The sequence below is a fragment of the Mauremys mutica genome, chromosome 12 (assembly GCF_020497125.1).
Source record: "Mauremys mutica isolate MM-2020 ecotype Southern chromosome 12, ASM2049712v1, whole genome shotgun sequence".
In the NCBI taxonomy this organism is placed as follows: domain Eukaryota; kingdom Metazoa; phylum Chordata; order Testudines; family Geoemydidae; genus Mauremys; species Mauremys mutica.
In genome coordinates this window covers 69,481,389-69,498,743 of record NC_059083.1, presented here as the reverse complement: position 1 = coordinate 69,498,743, position 17,355 = coordinate 69,481,389, and the positions used below count along the sequence as shown (strand labels likewise).

The 17,355-nt window shown below is 51.6% G+C and overlaps 2 protein-coding genes across 7 annotated transcripts in view; both read left to right on the top strand.

Moving 5' to 3' along the window:
- Positions 1-12,542, top strand: part of RAB37 (RAB37, member RAS oncogene family) — a 65,651-nt gene extending 53,109 nt beyond the window's left edge. For 2 of the 6 annotated variants that reach the window (XM_044983035.1, XM_044983037.1), the window contains 5 exons: positions 1,402-1,467; positions 2,365-2,421; positions 4,600-4,676; positions 5,991-6,092; positions 12,292-12,542. In XM_044983035.1, the coding sequence (XP_044838970.1) occupies positions 1,402-1,467; positions 2,365-2,421; positions 4,600-4,676; positions 5,991-6,092; positions 12,292-12,301 (312 nt within the window). In that variant the 3' untranslated portion in view covers positions 12,302-12,542. Of the gene's footprint in view, positions 1-1,401; positions 1,468-2,364; positions 2,422-4,599; positions 4,677-5,990; positions 10,448-12,291 lie in introns of those variants that run through there. The other 4 variants (XM_044983038.1, XM_044983036.1, XM_044983039.1 and 1 more) reach the window with 3 other exon arrangements.
- A 1,757-nt stretch (positions 12,543-14,299) lies between these two features.
- SLC9A3R1 (SLC9A3 regulator 1) overlaps positions 14,300-17,355 on the top strand; it is a 39,496-nt gene continuing 36,440 nt past the window's right edge. The window contains exon 1 of the mRNA XM_044982139.1: positions 14,300-14,988. Coding sequence (XP_044838074.1) covers positions 14,515-14,988 — 474 coding nt within the window. The 5' untranslated portion in view covers positions 14,300-14,514. The remainder of the gene's footprint in view (positions 14,989-17,355) is intronic.

The following is a 17,355-nucleotide window of genomic DNA, read 5'->3' as shown; positions in this document are numbered from 1 at the left end:
TTTGGCTTTAAACACGTTACACCTCAACTCGCAAGCATGGGACTCTCCTTCCAGAGCCATCTAATGCAGCAACTCTATCCCCAGCGCAGTGCACCCCTAGTCCCTGTGTCTTCACCCATCCCTCCATGGAGCTGGCTTTCCTGTGGGATGAGATGACCTGAGTCCCAGGGGAAAGAGCTGAAGCATTGTCAAAGCTCTGGCAGACTGATGGAATGGGAGGACCTGTCCTGATTCTTGGCAGCTAGCAATGCAGAACGGCCACTTCCCCGCCTGTTCAGTTTTCTCTGTGTTACGATGCGATGGGCGACCTTTGCCTTAGTCACAGTGGGCATGGGGGAATAGTTGTACTCTGGGTCCAGAACCTGGAATACAGAACCCAATACTGCAGAAAGGTGAGCACCCTCAGCTCTCCTTGAAACCAGTGGGGCATTCTTATCATGGGTCGTCAGCACTGAAAGCAGAGCCTCTGCTACTTGAGCTGAAGGAGAAACTCTGTTAACTGGCAACTGTAGTAGACTATTATCCTCCCCAAGCTATCACATTGGTGATGCAGTGGCATTGGATGCTGGTAACATGAGTTGTTAAGTCAGATGGGTTTGGAAGAATTGTTCGGTGCTACACCGTATTGAAACCATGTACAATCAATGGGCACCGAAGATAGCTGGCACCATACTAAATCAGGGACCCAAAGGGAGGCTGCCTCTGGATCTTGCCGCTTGGCAGACAGCGTCCTGAGGCACAGAACTGGGTGCATGATGGTGCAGGCTGGCAGACTCTACAGGACACGGAGGTGCAGGGACAAAGCATTGACCAAGGTGCCCAGAGAGGAGAGCCGGCTGGGAATTTGTTGATGAAACGTATTTTCCATCAGAAAATGGAGATTGGTCAAAACTGAAATGTTTCATGGAGAGGGATCTGTTTGACAACACTGTTGTTGAGAAGGTTTCTCTGGTCCTGGATGGAATTGCTGGTGGAGAGGGAGAGAAAGACAATGCACCACCCCAGAATAGCAAATAGCCCCATGATTCAGATGCTCCCCAGGAATGTGGCCGACCCAGGTTTTAGTCTCTGCCCCGAATCAGGCCAAGCAGAGATCTCTTTCTTTCTCTGTTTTGTTCCATGAAACATGTTGAAAGGGCTCAGTTTCTTTCCACGTCAGAACAAAAGCAGATTTCGAATCCTTGAATTCTTTCACCAGCCATTGTTTGTGTGTCCCAGAGACCGTTGGGCATAAGTGCTCCAAAACTACACGGAAATAGCAGACCATGTTCCACCCCTTTAATCTAGCTGTTGTTATGCAGGGGCCTTCCTGGCTCTCCCCACACACTTACAGTTGCATATAAAACTGCTTGTCTCTGCTGTTCATCTTTAATACCACGTGACCCTCTTCCTCTCTTGCAGGCCTGGCTCACAGAGATACACGAATATGCCCAAAAGGATGTGGTCATTATGTTGTTAGGCAATAAGGTGAGTGTCACTTCCTGGTGGGCGACTGAGAGATGTGCTCATGTACAGCTACTCTCCTTCTCTGTTTTGTGCTGTCTCCCCCCACCTCAGGGGACACCCCAAATCGGTACAGACGGGGCTCTGAGGCTCCCCCTCTTCATTCAGTGACACCATCTCATGGGGCACTTTGCCTGCCCCAGTATGGAAGAACATGATCTCCAACCACTGCTGATCCGTATCAGCTCTGACCATGCAGGGCAGTGTTCAAGCTTCTCCATTTTCCAACTTTATCAGCCTGTGTGGCCTTGTCTGTTTTCCCTCAAACCCTATCTACCAAGGTACCAGCCAAAAAACTCAGCCACTCCTTGAGTTGTCCAGCAGGCACGGAGGGAAGCTCAAGAAGCTCTGATATCCCACAGACAGCGTCACCACCAGGGCTCAAACCCTGGGTTCCACTGTTTCAGGGACCTACAGTGGATGTGACTCGCTGCCCCAAACCCAGAACCAGGCTCCATTTTTAATTCTGTAATTCCTTAAATTGGTTCTGTGATAACACTTTGCCTATATAGAGCACTCTTCTTCTTCCAACCTTAATTATCCTCCGAGGTCCCTGAGGGAGCCCTTATCAGTGCTGGGAACAGAATCCATGAGCTCTGAGCTCCCACTGCTGTGCCCATGTCCCTCCCTGAGACATTTATCTGAGTTTGGAACTTTCCTAAGAGAACACGGTGAGCGGTTTAAATGCTGCAAAATGACTCTTGGGTGCGTCCATGCCCACTTCCGCCAGCAGAGGGAAGCCCAAGTCTGAGTCTTCAGCAAGGGAAGCCTTGGGCTTGGTGGCTCCGTGATGACCTGCTAGCGCAAGGCTGATCTGTGAGTCTCTGTGCCACTCCAGTCACGATTTCCCTTTGTTTACAGGCTGATGTGAGCAGCGAGAGAGTCATCAGGATGGAGGATGGAGAGTCACTAGCCAGGGTGAGCCGCCCCAGGGTTTTGCAGGGTGTCTGTCATCCCTGAAGGTATCTGGTCCCTCCCTTTGTCATCCTCAGTCCCATGTAGACTATGATCTCCTTTGCTGTGCGGGATAGACCTTAACTAGGCTACTCCCTGAGGTCACAGAGCTGTTTCTCTGAGCCAATCATCCATCTATCACCTCAATTCATCCAGCTCTTACACCACTTTCAGATTTAGATGTACTCTGGGCTGTGCTTAATTTGTGCCAGGGCTTGCCAGGGCTGAGCCCCGGCCCCTCTGGGCCTGGCAGTTCGGAGCCCCGGCCCCTCTGGGCCTGGCAGTTCGGAGCCCCGACGCCTCTGGGCCTGGCAGTTCGGAGCCCCGGCCCCTCTGGGCCTGGCAGTTCGGAGCCCCGGCCCCTCTGGGCCTGGCAGTTCGGAGCCCCGGCCCCTCTGGGCCTGGCAGTTCGGCGCCCCGGCCCCTCTGGGCCTGGCAGTTCGGAGCCCCGACGCCCCTGGGCCTGGCAGTTCGGAGCCCCGACGCCCCTGGGCCTGGCAGTTCGGAGCCCCGGCCCCTCTGGGCCTGGCAGTTCGGAGCCCCGACGCCCCTGGGCCTGGCAGTTCGGAGCCCCGACGCCCCTGGGCCTGGCAGTTCGGAGCCCCGGCCCCTCTGGGCCTGGCAGTTCGGAGCCCCGACGCCCCTGGGCCTGGCAGTTCGGAGCCCCGACGCCCCTGGGCCTGGCAGTTCGGAGCCCCGACGCCCCTGGGCCTGGCAGTTCGGAGCCCCGGCCCCTCTGGGCCTGGCAGTTGGGGGCCCCGACGCCACTGGGCCTGGCAGTTCGGAGCCCCGACGCCCCTGGGCCTGGCAGTTCGGAGCCCCGGCCCCTCTGGGCCTGGCAGTTCGGAGCCCCGACGCCCCTGGGCCTGGCAGTTCGGAGCCCCGACGCCCCTGGGCCTGGCAGTTCGGAGCCCCGACGCCCCTGGGCCTGGCAGTTTGGAGCCCCGACGCCCCTGGGCCTGGCAGTTCGGAGCCCCGACGCCCCTGGGCCTGGCAGTTCGGAGCCCCGGCGCCCCTGGGCCTGGCAGTTCGGCGCCCCGGCGCCCCTGGGCCTGGCAGTTCGGCGCCCCGGCGCCCCTGGGCCTGGCAGTTCGGCGCCCCGGCGCCCCTGGGCCTGGCAGTTCGGAGCCCCGACGCCTCTGGGCCTGGCAATTCAGAGCCCCGGAGCCTCTGGGTTTGCTGCATCAGTTATGAATGTAAAAAATTGCTTGGGCCCTGGCCCCTCTTTCATTACAAATTAAGCACTGACTTTGGGACTGTGTCTGGACTGAAAGGATGAAAGTGAGAGAGGTCAGATGTAGGGGAGAAAGCTAGATGGGGTGGGAGGGCAAGGGGGGTTTGGGCTGTGAGATGCAGGAGGTTGAGGGCTGAAGATAGCATGTGGGGTAGCAACTGAACTGCAGTGTGAGGGAGGGTCCTGGGAGAATTGGAGCAGTGTGCAGTACAAGGATGCACCCCTCAGCCTGCCAAGGCATGTGAGAGACCATTAATCCATCTGCTCAGTGTGATGGACAGAACAAGGAGTAATGGTCTCAAGTTGCAGTGGGGGGGGGGTCTAGGTTGGATATTGGGAAACACTTTCACTAGGAGGGTGGTGAAGCACTGGAATGGGTTACCTGGGGAGGTGGTGGAATCTCCATCCTTAGAGGTTTTTAAGGCCTGGCTTGACAAAGCCCTGGCTGGGATGATTTAGTTGGTGTTGATCCTGCTTGGAGCAGGGGGTTGGACTAGATGACCTGAGGTCTCTTCCAACCCTAATCTTCTAACGGTCAAATGAGGCTCCACCAAAACATTAGCCGCCTCCTCTCCAGATCCCCAGAGAGACCCCTGTTCCCCTCCCCCTCGGAGGGCCTCTGATCTGCTCTCCCCCTTCTGGAATCTTTGATCTTCCTTCAAACCAGGCCGCCCCAGAGTAACCAGCTGTGCAAGTCTCTAGTGCCGCCCCTGATTGCTCTGCCTCAGGTTGCTGTTCCGTCTGGGGCCTCTTCTGGCCAATGGCCCAGATCCAAGGATCCGGCTTTAATCCCCTGAGATTGGCTTTGCTGGTAGATCGGCGGGGAGCGTTTCAGAAGAGGCCGGGAGCTAGAGGAAGGGGTAGTAACTGGCAGTGCAGTGGCTGACGGTGCTATGCCCCCTCTGCAGGAATACGGAGTGCCTTTCATGGAGACCAGCGCCAAGACGGGCATGAACGTGGAGCTGGCATTTCTGGCCATTGCCAAGTAAGTAACTGAGGGACTGAAAGGGCAGCTTCCCAGGCCAATACCGAGGGGCATTGATTTAATATGTGCGCACAGAGTTGGGAACATGTGCCCCTAGGGAGGGAGATATCTTTGCCTTCAAAGGGGAAGTGTCATCTAGTGGTTAGAGCAGAGGACTAGGCACCAGGTCTGTTGTGTTCTACACACTCGCTGTGTAGGCAAGCTGCTTAACCTCCTATGGCTATAAATTGGCCTATCTCAGAGTATTATTAAGCTTAACTCATTGATCTTTGTAAAACATGCACACCTGGGCTGTCCAATGAGGGGGTCTGATGCTTTCCTTTGAAGCAGTTGGCATTCGCCCAGGGCAGGGACAGGTTGCAGGTCTGCAGGGCTGCTGCTCTGCTCCAGTCCAGCACTTCCTGTGGGCAAAGTCTATAACGCTCAGACGCTTTCCTCTAGAGTGGGATAAAAAAGCGTCAGAATCCCTGAGAGCTCTTGGACCAGAGCCTCAGCTGGTATAAAGGGGCAGAGTTCTGTTGACTTGGGCTGAGGATCTGGTCCCTCGTCTCCTTTGTCCCCAGACCTTGGTCTGCTCTCAGGCTGGGGAGCCAAGTTCTAGCCCAGAGTTAATTTTTGACAGTCAGGTCACTGGCCTGTGAATTGCCACCTAATGTCCCTGGCATGTGGGTCCAGTTCCCAGCAGCACTTCAAAAACCCCACTGCTTTCCAGTGCAATGCCAGCTGCAGCAGGGGCCAGGCAAAGGGGCTGCAAGGGGGCTATGCTGCTGCTGGTGACTGATTCACAGAGGTACAGTCGAGCTCCACCACAAAATAGAAAGATCAAAGGCTCCTTGAACGTTATCCCAGTGCTACATCATGCAGGTCCATTGCCAGCAAGTGGGATTAACCCTGTGCTAAGGCATCTGTCCCATCCGCAGCCCCTAGCCCTCCAAGATACAATTCTTCGTAGGGTTTTGTTTCACCTTCCCCTGAATTCATGCTGCTTCCCTGGCTGGAGCAGTATCTCCCCGTCCACATGGCTCTTGGCCTCCTGCACACTAGCTAAGACTTGGCCAGATGTATCGGCTGGCAGGGAGGGCTGGAGTTGGGCTGAGGTTGTCACCTCCATGGCACATCCATTGCCTGCTGGGGGAAGGAGCACAGGCCCAGATCTGCTCCAGGAGCTGAGCCATGTGTTCCACCCTCTCATCACCACCCCCTGGAAGAAAGGGAGGTGGAGAGCATCACGTCCGCCGTTCTTCAGAGATGCACAGCTGCTTTTGCTGGGCGAGGGGTGGCTGGTGCAATGTGTCACCGCTGTGCTTCTTTCAGAGAACTCAAGCAGCGAGCTGTGCAGCAGCCGGACGAGCCCAGGTTCCAGATTCAGGACTACATAGAGTCACAGAAGAAAAAGTCCAGCTGCTGTTCCTTCATGTGAGAGAAGAGGATGGCACGGCAGGAAGGAGGACTTGGGGCACAGGGGCCTGGTATAATGCAAGAGCAAGGCGGGGCTGGAGAGGAAACTGGTCAGATTCCTGTCTTCAGAAGATGCTCTAAAAATATTTCTAGCCATAAATTACAAATAGGAAAAAGGGCAAAGCTGCCCTGAGAGGGGGCAGGGTGTGCGTGTGGGTGTGTGTGGACGTGCATGAGTGTGGGTGGCTGTGGGGAAGTTACAACAGAAGCCAAATAAAGGCCAGTTCTGGGTTTCGCCTGACTAGAAAATCTTACGATGTGGGAGTCCAAGCTTCGAGGAGTCACTCCTGGCAGCACAGCCAACGCCCTGCCTCTCGGGAGTGGCTTGCGTCAGCCTCGCCTGCAGAGCCCAGGACCCCAGTGATCAGGACTCGGCTGGTTCGGCCTCCAAACAAGCCAGGGCCCAGTGTCTATCTGGACTGGATCAAGACAATGTTGGCAGCATATCCAGTGCCCCATTTTCAGGACGGGACCGAGTCATCCTCAGCAGCGTAGCCACGGCCCAGTATCTATCTGGATTGGGCCAGGTCAGCACTGCTGCACAGCCGGGGTTCCGCACCTTTCCAGTCCAGAGTCGCCACCTTTCTGACCAGTTTCCATGGGACATCTCTGCTCCGGAGTCTCCCCAGGCTGAGAGAGCCAGGCCAGCGAACAGAGCAGGAAGAACCATTTCTCACTCTCTTGCATTAGCAGGTGAAGTTTTCCTGCAGCGAATGAAATCAGCAGGAGTGTTTGCTAAAGGAAGAGGAATGGGAGACCTTTTCCCTGTGACGTCTGGTCCCTCCCCATTCCGCTCACCTCCCCCAGGCCTCTGCAGCTGGGCTGTCTCGTGTGCCCACCTCCTCCTGCCGCTGAGCCTGTCCCAAGCAAAGGACTTGGGGTGTGCAGTGTTATTACAGTGCCTGTTATGCTGGAAGAAAGCTGCCGATCGTGGGTAGTGGAGAGAAAGGAGATCGCTATCTATTTTTCTGACTTTAAAAAGAAATGTTTCAAATCTGCTCTTATTTATATTTATCTCAGGCTAGATTGCTATTTAATCCTTTACGAGAGACCAAGTCCAGCATGGCACGGACACGCTCTGGACCCTGCCCTGCTCCTCTTCTAAAGCATTAGCACCCGCGCTGCTAAGGTGGGGGTGAGCATGGAGCCAGCATTGCCAGCCTGTTTGGAAAAAGGCTGTGGCCACTTGCTGCGGAATCCACCTCCTGGCAGCCACCAGGACAGGGGAGGTCTTATTCTGCCAGCTCAGGCCATTGCACTCCCCTGGCCGCTCTCCTACAGATGGAGCTAGGAGCTGCGCCTCGTGCTGTTGAACTAAAACTGCTGACAATTAAGGGCCTGATCTGAAGCCCGCTGATGCCTTTGAGAGTCTCCCCGTTGATTTCACTGGGCTCTGGATCAGGCCCTAATTGCTGAACGACCTGGTGTTTCGTGCTCTCAAAGGCAACCCCCTGCTGCCTCTCCCCGGGCGTGTTCAAATACCCTTGAAGCTGTGACACAAATTGGTCCCATCTCTCTCCCCATTGCACCCCCGTAAGCCCGGCTATTGCAGCACAGGTGGTGCCTTTGATCGCGCAGCATTGTGAAGGCCCTGGAGCTCACCAGGGAACCACAGGGCAAAGGAGCGATCTGGGCCCTGCCTTCGGTTTGGTTTTCCTCAGGAGTGCTCAGGGAATTGATCACAGGGCACGGGGCCTTTGACCTCTGGGCCACCAGCTCAGCTTCCATTGGAATTCTTGCTGAAGCCCACGGAGAGATTCCCACTGGCTGGAGTGAGAGGCGGATCCAGTAGAAAGGCAGCTGCGCTGATGGTTACCACTGTCTGCTGGCTCTGGGGAGTAGCCTGTGTAAAATGAGTCTCTGGCCGGTTCCTACGAGACGGGTGTGCACAGTACAGAAATAACCCTTGCATTTGGCACCGAGTTGCCAGCAGAGCGGCCAAGCTCCACATAGGCACGGAGAGCAAGTTCCCCTTCTACTCCCAGACATATTGATGGGAGATAGTGGGAGAAGGCTCCTCCCCACTGCCCTCACAGTAGCGCTTTTGTCGGTAGCTAGAGACCGTCCGTCTGCCAAGCTCTCGAGCCAGCACTTCAACAGCTCTTCTTTTTTAGAGTTTAGATTTCCTGACTATGGCCCATGTGTGTCACCTTTGCCATGATTTTACCATTTGTCTGGTTTTCATTTTCCTTTCTCTAGTGAAAGCTGCAAACCCCGTGTGATTCCTGTGGCCCCAGTCAGCCAGGCACTGAAGCAGATGCTTTACGTGAGTCCCATTGACTTTGCTGAATTGGGGCCCTGAGAGTGGCTGTGCGTTACTCTCTCCAAGTACCTGTCCCGTCTGTGTGTGCAGCACCTGTCACATGCCTGTTGTATATAAGGGTACGGAATAATTACCCATTAGAGTTACTGGGCCAATATTTCTTTTGTCCATATGCTTAAAAGAACCACAAAGGCCGTCCCTCCAGGAACTGGAACTTATAAGGAAAGTCAATTTATTTGACCCCCGAACAGCAAAAGCTATGTCTACACTACAGACTTCTGCCAGCATAGAAATATTGGGAAGAGATGTGATCCCTGACCAGCATAGCTGTGCTGGCCAAGTTCTATAGCGTAAACACAATTATACCAGCCAAACTGTGCTTTTACCCGTGTAGCTTGTTTCACTTGGGCGGTGTGGTTTCACTCTACTGGTACAAAGCCCAGCCGTGCTGGTAGAGCTGTGTCCATAAGGAGCGCTTTGCTGGTATAACATACCAGTATTCCTACACCGGTACCATGCTCCTAGTGTAGACAAGGCCTAACTCACACCGAGGCCAGTAGGACCATTGCAGTGACGGGGGCTAGCAGGAATTGGCGCTAGTTGGTCACATTGGCTATTATGCTTTGTCAGATGAGAACAGACTTTTGCAGGAATAAATATTTCAGCAGCATGCGCCTCATCACAGCAGTGCCCTGTAATTATTAGTATCATCTAGGGCAGTGCCCTGACGATGCTTAATAAGCCCATGGATGGGAGGATTGACTTCACACTGAAATGCTTTAACTAATAATTAAATGCTCTAGAGAGGAAGCACAAACGTCGTTTGCCAAACCGGTGCGGGAGTTAGCCTGTAGAACAGCATGATAGAGGCATCAGGGAGATCTTTCATGATTGTGTCACTTTCTGATTTGTCCATTACTTGCATGTTGGATTTTTGATTCCTGTAGTTGAATTTGGTGCATCTTATACACAGTTCTCCTCATCCAGTCAGTCAGAGCGTCGCACTAGCCTGAACAGTTCTCTGGACACAGGGCCCTGCTAATTGTTTCCCCTTGACTTGAAATCTCAGGAATGTTTTCTTCACAGGGTGCAAGGCCGTGACCTCCCCCTGTGCTTTACCAGAGATGGGCATTACCGATTTCACCCTCAGCTCTGCACCTGTGCCCCGCACTCAGCACAAGAAGGAAGGATCATGTGGGGATTTAAACTTGCACCAAGTCCTCATGCTAGTCTATGTAACGTGCTGCTGAGCTCTCTGAAGAGGGAGCGCAGTATCTGGGAGGCTAATTCCTGGTCCAGATTAAGGCTTTGAATCAGAGCAGAGGTGATAACACAGGAGATTTATAAACTCCCACCTATGAATGTTGTTTGCCTTTCCTTTTTGTCTATGTATATAATGCAAATCTTTCTTCCTGTCATTGTCAGGTATCAGATTAAACCCACTCTGCAATTAACTGATGCCTCAGACACCTCAATCAGCAAACACTTTATATCGTGCTTGCCGGGGAATTTTGTGGGCTTGATCTTGACCCCTCCAAAATCAATGGGAGTTTTGCCACTGAGTTTAAAGGGAGCAGGAGCAGACCCTATGTGTAAGTTTTTAAATCAGCACTGCTGCCCCTATGCTTCATTTTGCCCTTTCTTTAGACCTGTTTCTACTGGCATCAATGTCAAAACTCCCATTCAATTTGATGGAACAGGATCAAGTCCTTTGTCAATAAAATCAAAGTCACCCTAGCGTCCCATGTTGTCACATTAGCCAGGATCCTAGAAAGCAATGATAGGAAAAAAATCCAAATACTTTTGTTGACCTCTCTTCTTGTTTACATAGTTCATGTATATCTGCCAAGTCCTGAATGCTATGGAATGACACTGCGCTGAACCATTCCACATGAGAATCTTTGCTGTGGCAGGATTATACCCAGCAAGTCCATTCCCTGGCACACATTCTTGAGCTTCTCTCTGTTATCAGGGTGATGCCTTTGCCTCAGCTGTTGTTCACGGATTGTTGTTTGCAAGTTTACAGAATTAAAGCTCAGTATTTTGGAGAGTAAATGTGTCCGCCTAGTTCTTGGCATGAGCCATTTCCAGCTCACATCGTTAGAGAAGAGAGAGCGTGTTGCTGGGTGGGATCTGCATTGCAATATCTGCTGGGCATTAGAAAAGTAGGGTGTACAGTGCAAGCCCCGGAATCTCTAGTGTGTGTTTGCCTGGCCCCCACGATTTCACTGCACATTTCAGAGTCCAAAGGCGATTGGGAAGAGTAAACATGGTCTGTTAAATTAAAACCAACCTCCTCCCCCTGCTGGTCTCATGGTGCAGAGTCTAGCATTCCCCAAATACCTTTGTCTTCCCACCAATGGAATTGCTTCTGTAGCTAGGCTGATGCTTGCAGAAAAAAAAAGAAAAGGAAAAAAAAAAGAAAGAAGAGAGAGTTGGTTGACTTTTTTTCTTTTTAATTCTTTTCTGTTTTGCAATCTAAATTTTGATCTTTCTTAAGCTAATAAGCAGCTGCTGGAAAGAAGGGAAAAAAACAAACAAACCCTGACTGGGAAGAGACCAGGGAGATGAAGACACCAATCAGCAAAATAAACATTGGTTCAGAAAGCTGCCACATTCTGCTTTGTCATTCAGTTCCTGAACTGCAGGGTATATGGTGGGTTTCTTTCCTTCGCTCTGGTGATTTTCATCTCCCTCTCTCTGCACAGCGCTAAAGCCATCCCTGCCACCACTGACTTGTATTTCCTGGCTTATAAAAATATTCCTGAAAAGCACATTTTTTTGTTTGAAGAATACATCAGCTTGCACTACTTTTCAGGGAGAGGACGTGTATCATGCTTGCAAAGCATGTGTTATATTTCCCTCTTGTGGCTGGGCCTCTTCTTTGATAGCCTACTGCTGCTGCCACCAGTTAATATTGTTACTCATCTAGCTGAGGAAGTCCATTCTACAGCATTGACAGTACTAGGTTTAAACCCTGCTGATAACCCTTAAGGAGGTAATAATAGATGTGCTTCCCAAGCCGCCTCCTAAGGCCTTTATTTCCACTCTGCAAGTTACTCAGTGTTTCATGAAGGGCTCTCCTTAGAACTACATTGGTTCTTCAGTTGCCTACCTGCCTTGTATAGTGAAATGATATGAAAGGCGATCCACTTCCCTACGGACATTCATCCTGCTTCAATTTTAACTAGCAGTGGTAGGGCACGAAGTCCACTTTGCTGGAGTTCCCAGGTGACATTGTCAGCTCTGTGTTGCTGTGATTCTGTTAAGCATACTAGTAATTGTATAAACAAACTGCAGAAGGGTTCATTAAAGCTCCCATCTATTCCACAGGAGCTTCTGTCCTTGCATTTTTAATTGTGTCCACACAGCTGAAGTTGCAGCAGTCCTTAGCTCTGTCCGGCAGATGATGATGTTCACCTATGATGAAAAAGAAATGGGGAGACCCAGAACAAACAAAACCCTAGATTTAATTTGCATTTTAAAATCCTTTTAAAAAAACTGTTAAGGGTTTTTCTGCCTCTCTATTTAGGCTCAGGGGGATTTCTGGCCAGGCCTCAGAGTAAAAGCAAAACTACCCAAGGTGCTCAGACTATTACTTGCTGCCTGTTCACTTTCAGTTTTAGCTCTGCTGCTGCTGTACATGTAGCATCTTCTGATAGTGCCTGGGGGAGGGGACGGAGCATGCACCATCACCAGAACAGTACACCGCACTACACACAACTGGTGTCAAATGCACAAAGTAAACATAACAGGGAGAAATGTCTAATTTGACTGTTGGGTACAGTGATCACAGGGGTTACAAGTTATAATAATAATTGCAGCATTTTCAGATCTGAATGGGATTTTTCAAGTTGATTGTGTCCCTTCAAATGTCCTCTTTTAAAATTTTAGACTCAAATAAATATGGAATAATGGGCAGGCAAAGACACCAAGAGGGAGGATGCTGAGAACTGCTGTGGTCCATTACATCAAGATTTCTGCATTCCATTACCTTCTCAGTCAACAAGAGAGGAATTGAAGTCCAATGCGACTTCGTGAGCAAGGACACTCCATATTAGATTCCTAAATGTATGTCCTGAGTAATGTAGTCTCTTGAGTAACAAAGCTGCTGCTCCCCTTTCGCCTACAAAATAAAGCTGCTGCTTCATCCAGCTCCCAGACTCAGTGTTATCCGTAGTGTTTACCAAAAAGATGATGTTGGGTTCCTAAAGGGCCTCTCACGATGCTATTTGGAGTGGGTTTGACTTACAGCACTAACCGCGGGCAGCCCACAACGTTTTGCTGTTTCCATAAAGCCATGTTATAGATGAACAAAGTCCAATTAGCAGAGTTGCAAAGGGAAACTCAGGGGAAACAGATCTGGAATTTGGAGAGAGGGAGAGAAGTTTTTTTCAAGAAGAAAACAGCACAAGGCTAACGATCCCAGCCTCATCTGGGTGCTCCAAAGAAAAGAACCTCTCCCCCACCACCCCAGCCTATGTCATTGCACCTATACAACCTTTACCAAAGGGGGGGAAAGTCCAACACCATGTCTGTAAAGCTGCCAGTCCATGTGCAGAAACAGACTAGTGCCCTCAAAGTCCATGGTGTAATTTCATCTTCTCTCCCTTCCTCTCCACCTAATTTGACTAAGGAATCTAGCTTCTGATATTGTTTCAGCTTATGTGATTCCTGTTGCTATAGTAAATACACAAGTTCAATTGCTTCTGGAGGCCTACATTCAAATCTGCCAAAGGCAGCAGTTTCAGTGACTTTGGTGCCATCAGTCATCTCTAAGGGATATTGGGCCATGTCAAAATGAGGATACCATTGAGAGGACAGGAATAACAAGAGTATTATAGCGTAGGTTTGGGCTGCAATGGACGAGCTGTGTGTGTCCTTCAGCTGGACAAGGAGATGTGTTGGGGGTCAGCACTGGGACAAATCAGGACTGCTTCCTGGGTGAGTCATTTTGTTCATGAAAATGTTCACAGATTGCACAAATGTCATTAATTTAAGCATGGCTGATGCTTTCTCCAGGAATTCATGCCTGATGCCTGTTACTCATTGTTCTCCTATTCAAAAAAACGCAGTTATGCAATCAGAGAGCAGAAACAATGCCATGTGACTGAAACAGCCTACCCCCCAGATTGTAATTACTCAAAAACAGAATGAAAGCAGTTAGTTCAGGAACAGCCCACGGGGATGAAAGTTGCTCAGCGAAACGATTTCTGTGAACTGGAGTAACGAATATTTTAGTAGGAACCAGGAGCTGTTCAAGAGCATTCTGAAATCGAAACGGGGGCTACACTTGCAATTAATATGATTAGCAAGGAGTAATTCAGCCAGCTCCTAATGTGAAGCCCATAACTCCCAAGCAACGAGGTCACCACCACAGTCAGATCCCGAACCACTTGTACTGAACAGATTCCGATGCTGCAGAAGCTGTTCGGAGAAAGTCACTTGTGAGCTGTCAGTGAGCAGCTCGGGGTGTGTCCTTGGAAAAGGAGGGTGAGTCAGCCGAGCCTGTCTCGTAGTGAGGCTGCGGGGAGGGTTACTCAAGTTGCCCCACGCCTGCTCCTCTTAGACTCCCTGTCTCTGAGGGAAGGAAGTTCCCTGCCCTGCAGACTCTTCACTCTTGCTACTTTGTGACACTTCTGCTTCCGGAGAACTTTCCTTGCAGGCGGGAGGCTCAGCAGCCAGCCAAGACGTTGTGGGTGGAGCGACGCTATTTCCTCCTATTTGCATAATCCCGCCTACTCGAGGCTTGGATTCACTCCCGGGCTTCATGGGCAGCGTCATCTCTCCTAAGATCCGCCCCCGCCTAACTCCGATTGGCCCGGCGTCTCGCCACCGCCCCCCCGAGCCCGCCCCCTGCTATAAAGGGCGGTGACAGGCTCTGGAACGCGCGGACGGAGAGCAGGGCGGGGGTTGGTGTGGCCGGTTCGTTCCGTAGCGGGCAGCGGCCGGTCTCTCTCCGGGTGCACGGTCTCCCCGCGGGACCCCTCGCGCGAGACTCCGCCCCGGGGACACCTGCGGCGGAGAGCCGGCGCCTCGCGGGGGTGCAGCGGGTTCGCGCTCCCGGGATCGCTGCCTCTCGGAGCCGCCGATCTCTTCCCACCCTCCCCCGGGAACATGAGTGACGGGGCGGGGAGCGAGCGGCAGCTGCTGCCCCGGCTCTGCCGCCTGGAGAAGGGGCCGAACGGCTACGGCTTCCACCTGCACGGGGAGAAGGGCAAGGTGGGCCAGTTCATCCGGCTGGTGGAGCCGGACTCCCCGGCCGAGACGTCGGGGCTGCGGGCCGGGGACCGGCTGGTGGAGGTGAACGGCGAGAACGTGGAGAAGGAGAGTCACCAGCAGGTGGTGAGCCGCATCCGAGGCGCCCTGGGCGCCGTGCGCCTGCTGGTGGTGGACCCGGAGACCGACGAGCAGCTGCAGAAGCTGGGCGTCCAGTGCCGGGAGGAGATGATCCACGGGCTGCCCGCCGCGGGGCCGGAGAAGCCGGAGGAGAAAAGTAACGAGGAGCCGCAGGAGGCACCGAAGGAGGAGGCACCGAGGGAGCAGGCGGAGAGGCCAGTCGGGGAGGAGAAGAGCCACCCTGCGGAGCGGGTAAATCTGGGTCATTCCCGGGGAGGGGAGAGGAGGGCGAGCCCTTGGGGCTCGTGGTGAACTGCGGGCGGGGAGAGAGCAGCGAGTAAGCCGCAGGTACTGGGGAGAAGGGAGTGGGGGAGACCGGGGGGGCAGGGTTTAGGCAGAAGGGGGAAGAGCTCCGACAAGTCTGGGACCAAGGGGGGCAGTGAATGTCCGGTTGAATGTAACTGACTCTGGTGGTCCCCCAAGTACCCTATTGCGTTTCTGTGCAGAGGATGGCTCAATGCGCTGGCACATTCAGACTCTCTGCTGACTGTTCTTGTAGCTGGGGATAACTCCATCCTCACCTTTGATTATGAAATGTGAGGAAGTCCATTCGCTTCTGCTGTGTACCAGCTGAATGTAGGGCTGGCACCTACCTGCCATGGCAGGAGAGTCTGGCTGCTCTCTGTTGGGGGAGAGAACTTGGGGTGGAGGGGACGACTGCGGGTGGTGCCATCTGTGCATGCTCCGGGAATTTCCATGTTAGATTCTAGCATCTCTATATCCCCCTATCTGCCAGGCGTATTCTCTGCTGTCCTGTGCTGGAAGGAGACCCAGGTATCATTCTGTACTGTAGTGCGAAGAGCAGTGTGTAGCTTAAAGGGGCAAATGTCTTCTGTTTTTAAAAGTTGCCTGACCTGTCTTACTGGTAGTGAGAGACTCCTATAATTTCTATGGAGTTTGATTTTAATCCAGGATCCACTCTAGACTGTTGCATTTCTCGCAGCTTCGATAAACTGGTCAATTTCATTATAGCTTCTCCTTGCTAGTCAATGTCACTTTCTGGTTCTCTTGCACTAACAAAATGCAGCAATAGTTGGGTTGCAAATGCTGCAAGGAAATGACTGGGGTGTGTGGGGGTGAGATAATACGAACATTCGTGTTGCCATGAAAATTAGTTCTGTGGTTGGTCGGTTTGTTTAAAACAAACCGCTCAAACTTTTATTTTAGCTCACGTTTTAACTCGAGTGCCCCTTTTAGAGAGATGCGGTCAGCTTGGACTCTAGCCTGTTAAATAACACTAATAATCTCAAGCCCATAAAGCTGTCTTTGTGTAGTTCTTACAATCACGTTTTCCAGTTTTTTGTTAAATGCACCTCCTGTTGGGAAAGCAGAGGTAGACATGTAATTAAAGGGCAAATGAGAGAGAGAAGGAAGTGAGGGAGGCAGAGGAATCCAGGCCAGATACCTTCCTCTAGTTTCTTTAGGTTTAAACCCCTCCCTACATCCAAAAGTTTTAGGAATTCTTCTGTAGCCATATGAAAGAGCGACAGAAACAGAAGAAACTGTTTATATGAGGGAACCAGTGATAATGACTATTCAGAGGTGTTGATGGAAATATTCTGAAGCACCTATGAGCCCCAGTCCTGGACCAGGAATCCACTGTGTACAAATGCACAAAGTAAACAAACTGGGAAAATGTAGAAACGTTCTCTACCCACAATTAATACTCTTAAATGTGTTACTGGTTTTACCTGCAGTGGTTACTTCTCACAGAAGAGTGTTTTTTGTTTGTCTCGTTTAAGCATCTCCTGCTCATTAGTAACCCCTAGGCCTCCGTTTTGCCATGTTGATATAGTTGGGATGTTTGAAATAATGTTACTTCTCAAAAGACTCCACTTTCTTTTCAAGTGTTGCAGTGGGGGTGGTATAGTTACACTTAAAGGTACAGATATGGGTCATGGTTGAACTACATGGGGGAGGGATATTGCCTTCTCAGTGCTTATGGGACTAAAGTTACCCTATTGCGTGTATCAATATAAGATTGAATGCTTCTCTCTCTCATTCGTATTGTGCAGCTCCTAGCTGGTGAGGAGGGAAGAGAGATGAGGGCCTCTGTCAGGATGAGATGGGTCTCAGAGTAAGTGTCTAGGGCCCTTTAACGTTGGGGCACGTGTAGCTGAGGATCTAATTCTTAAAACTCTGTGGACTTCATGCCTGCCTGCCTGCTGCACTCCTCAGAAAGAACCAGTGGCTGGTGGCTAGTTAGGAGGTGGTGGAAAACTAATAGAACTGTGTTGTCCTCCCAGTTCTTCTCTGCTGTAATGCACATTTTTAAAGAAACAAAACCAAACACCGCAACTCCCAAAAAACCTTGACAATGGTCAGGCTGCTGGTGTGCTGTGACCACAGTTTTTTCATACTGATCAGTATCTTCTCATTGTTTCTTTATGCTTCTCCATCTGACTAAAGGCTTCGGCTGTAAACTCTTTGGGGCAGGGACTGTCTCTGTTTTTCCATGCCTAGAAGAATGGGAGCCAGGCCTCTAGGTGCTTCCATCATAGAAACAATAAAAACTGAATAAAAGGGAAGGGGAATTTTGATCCATGCTGACTGCAAGTC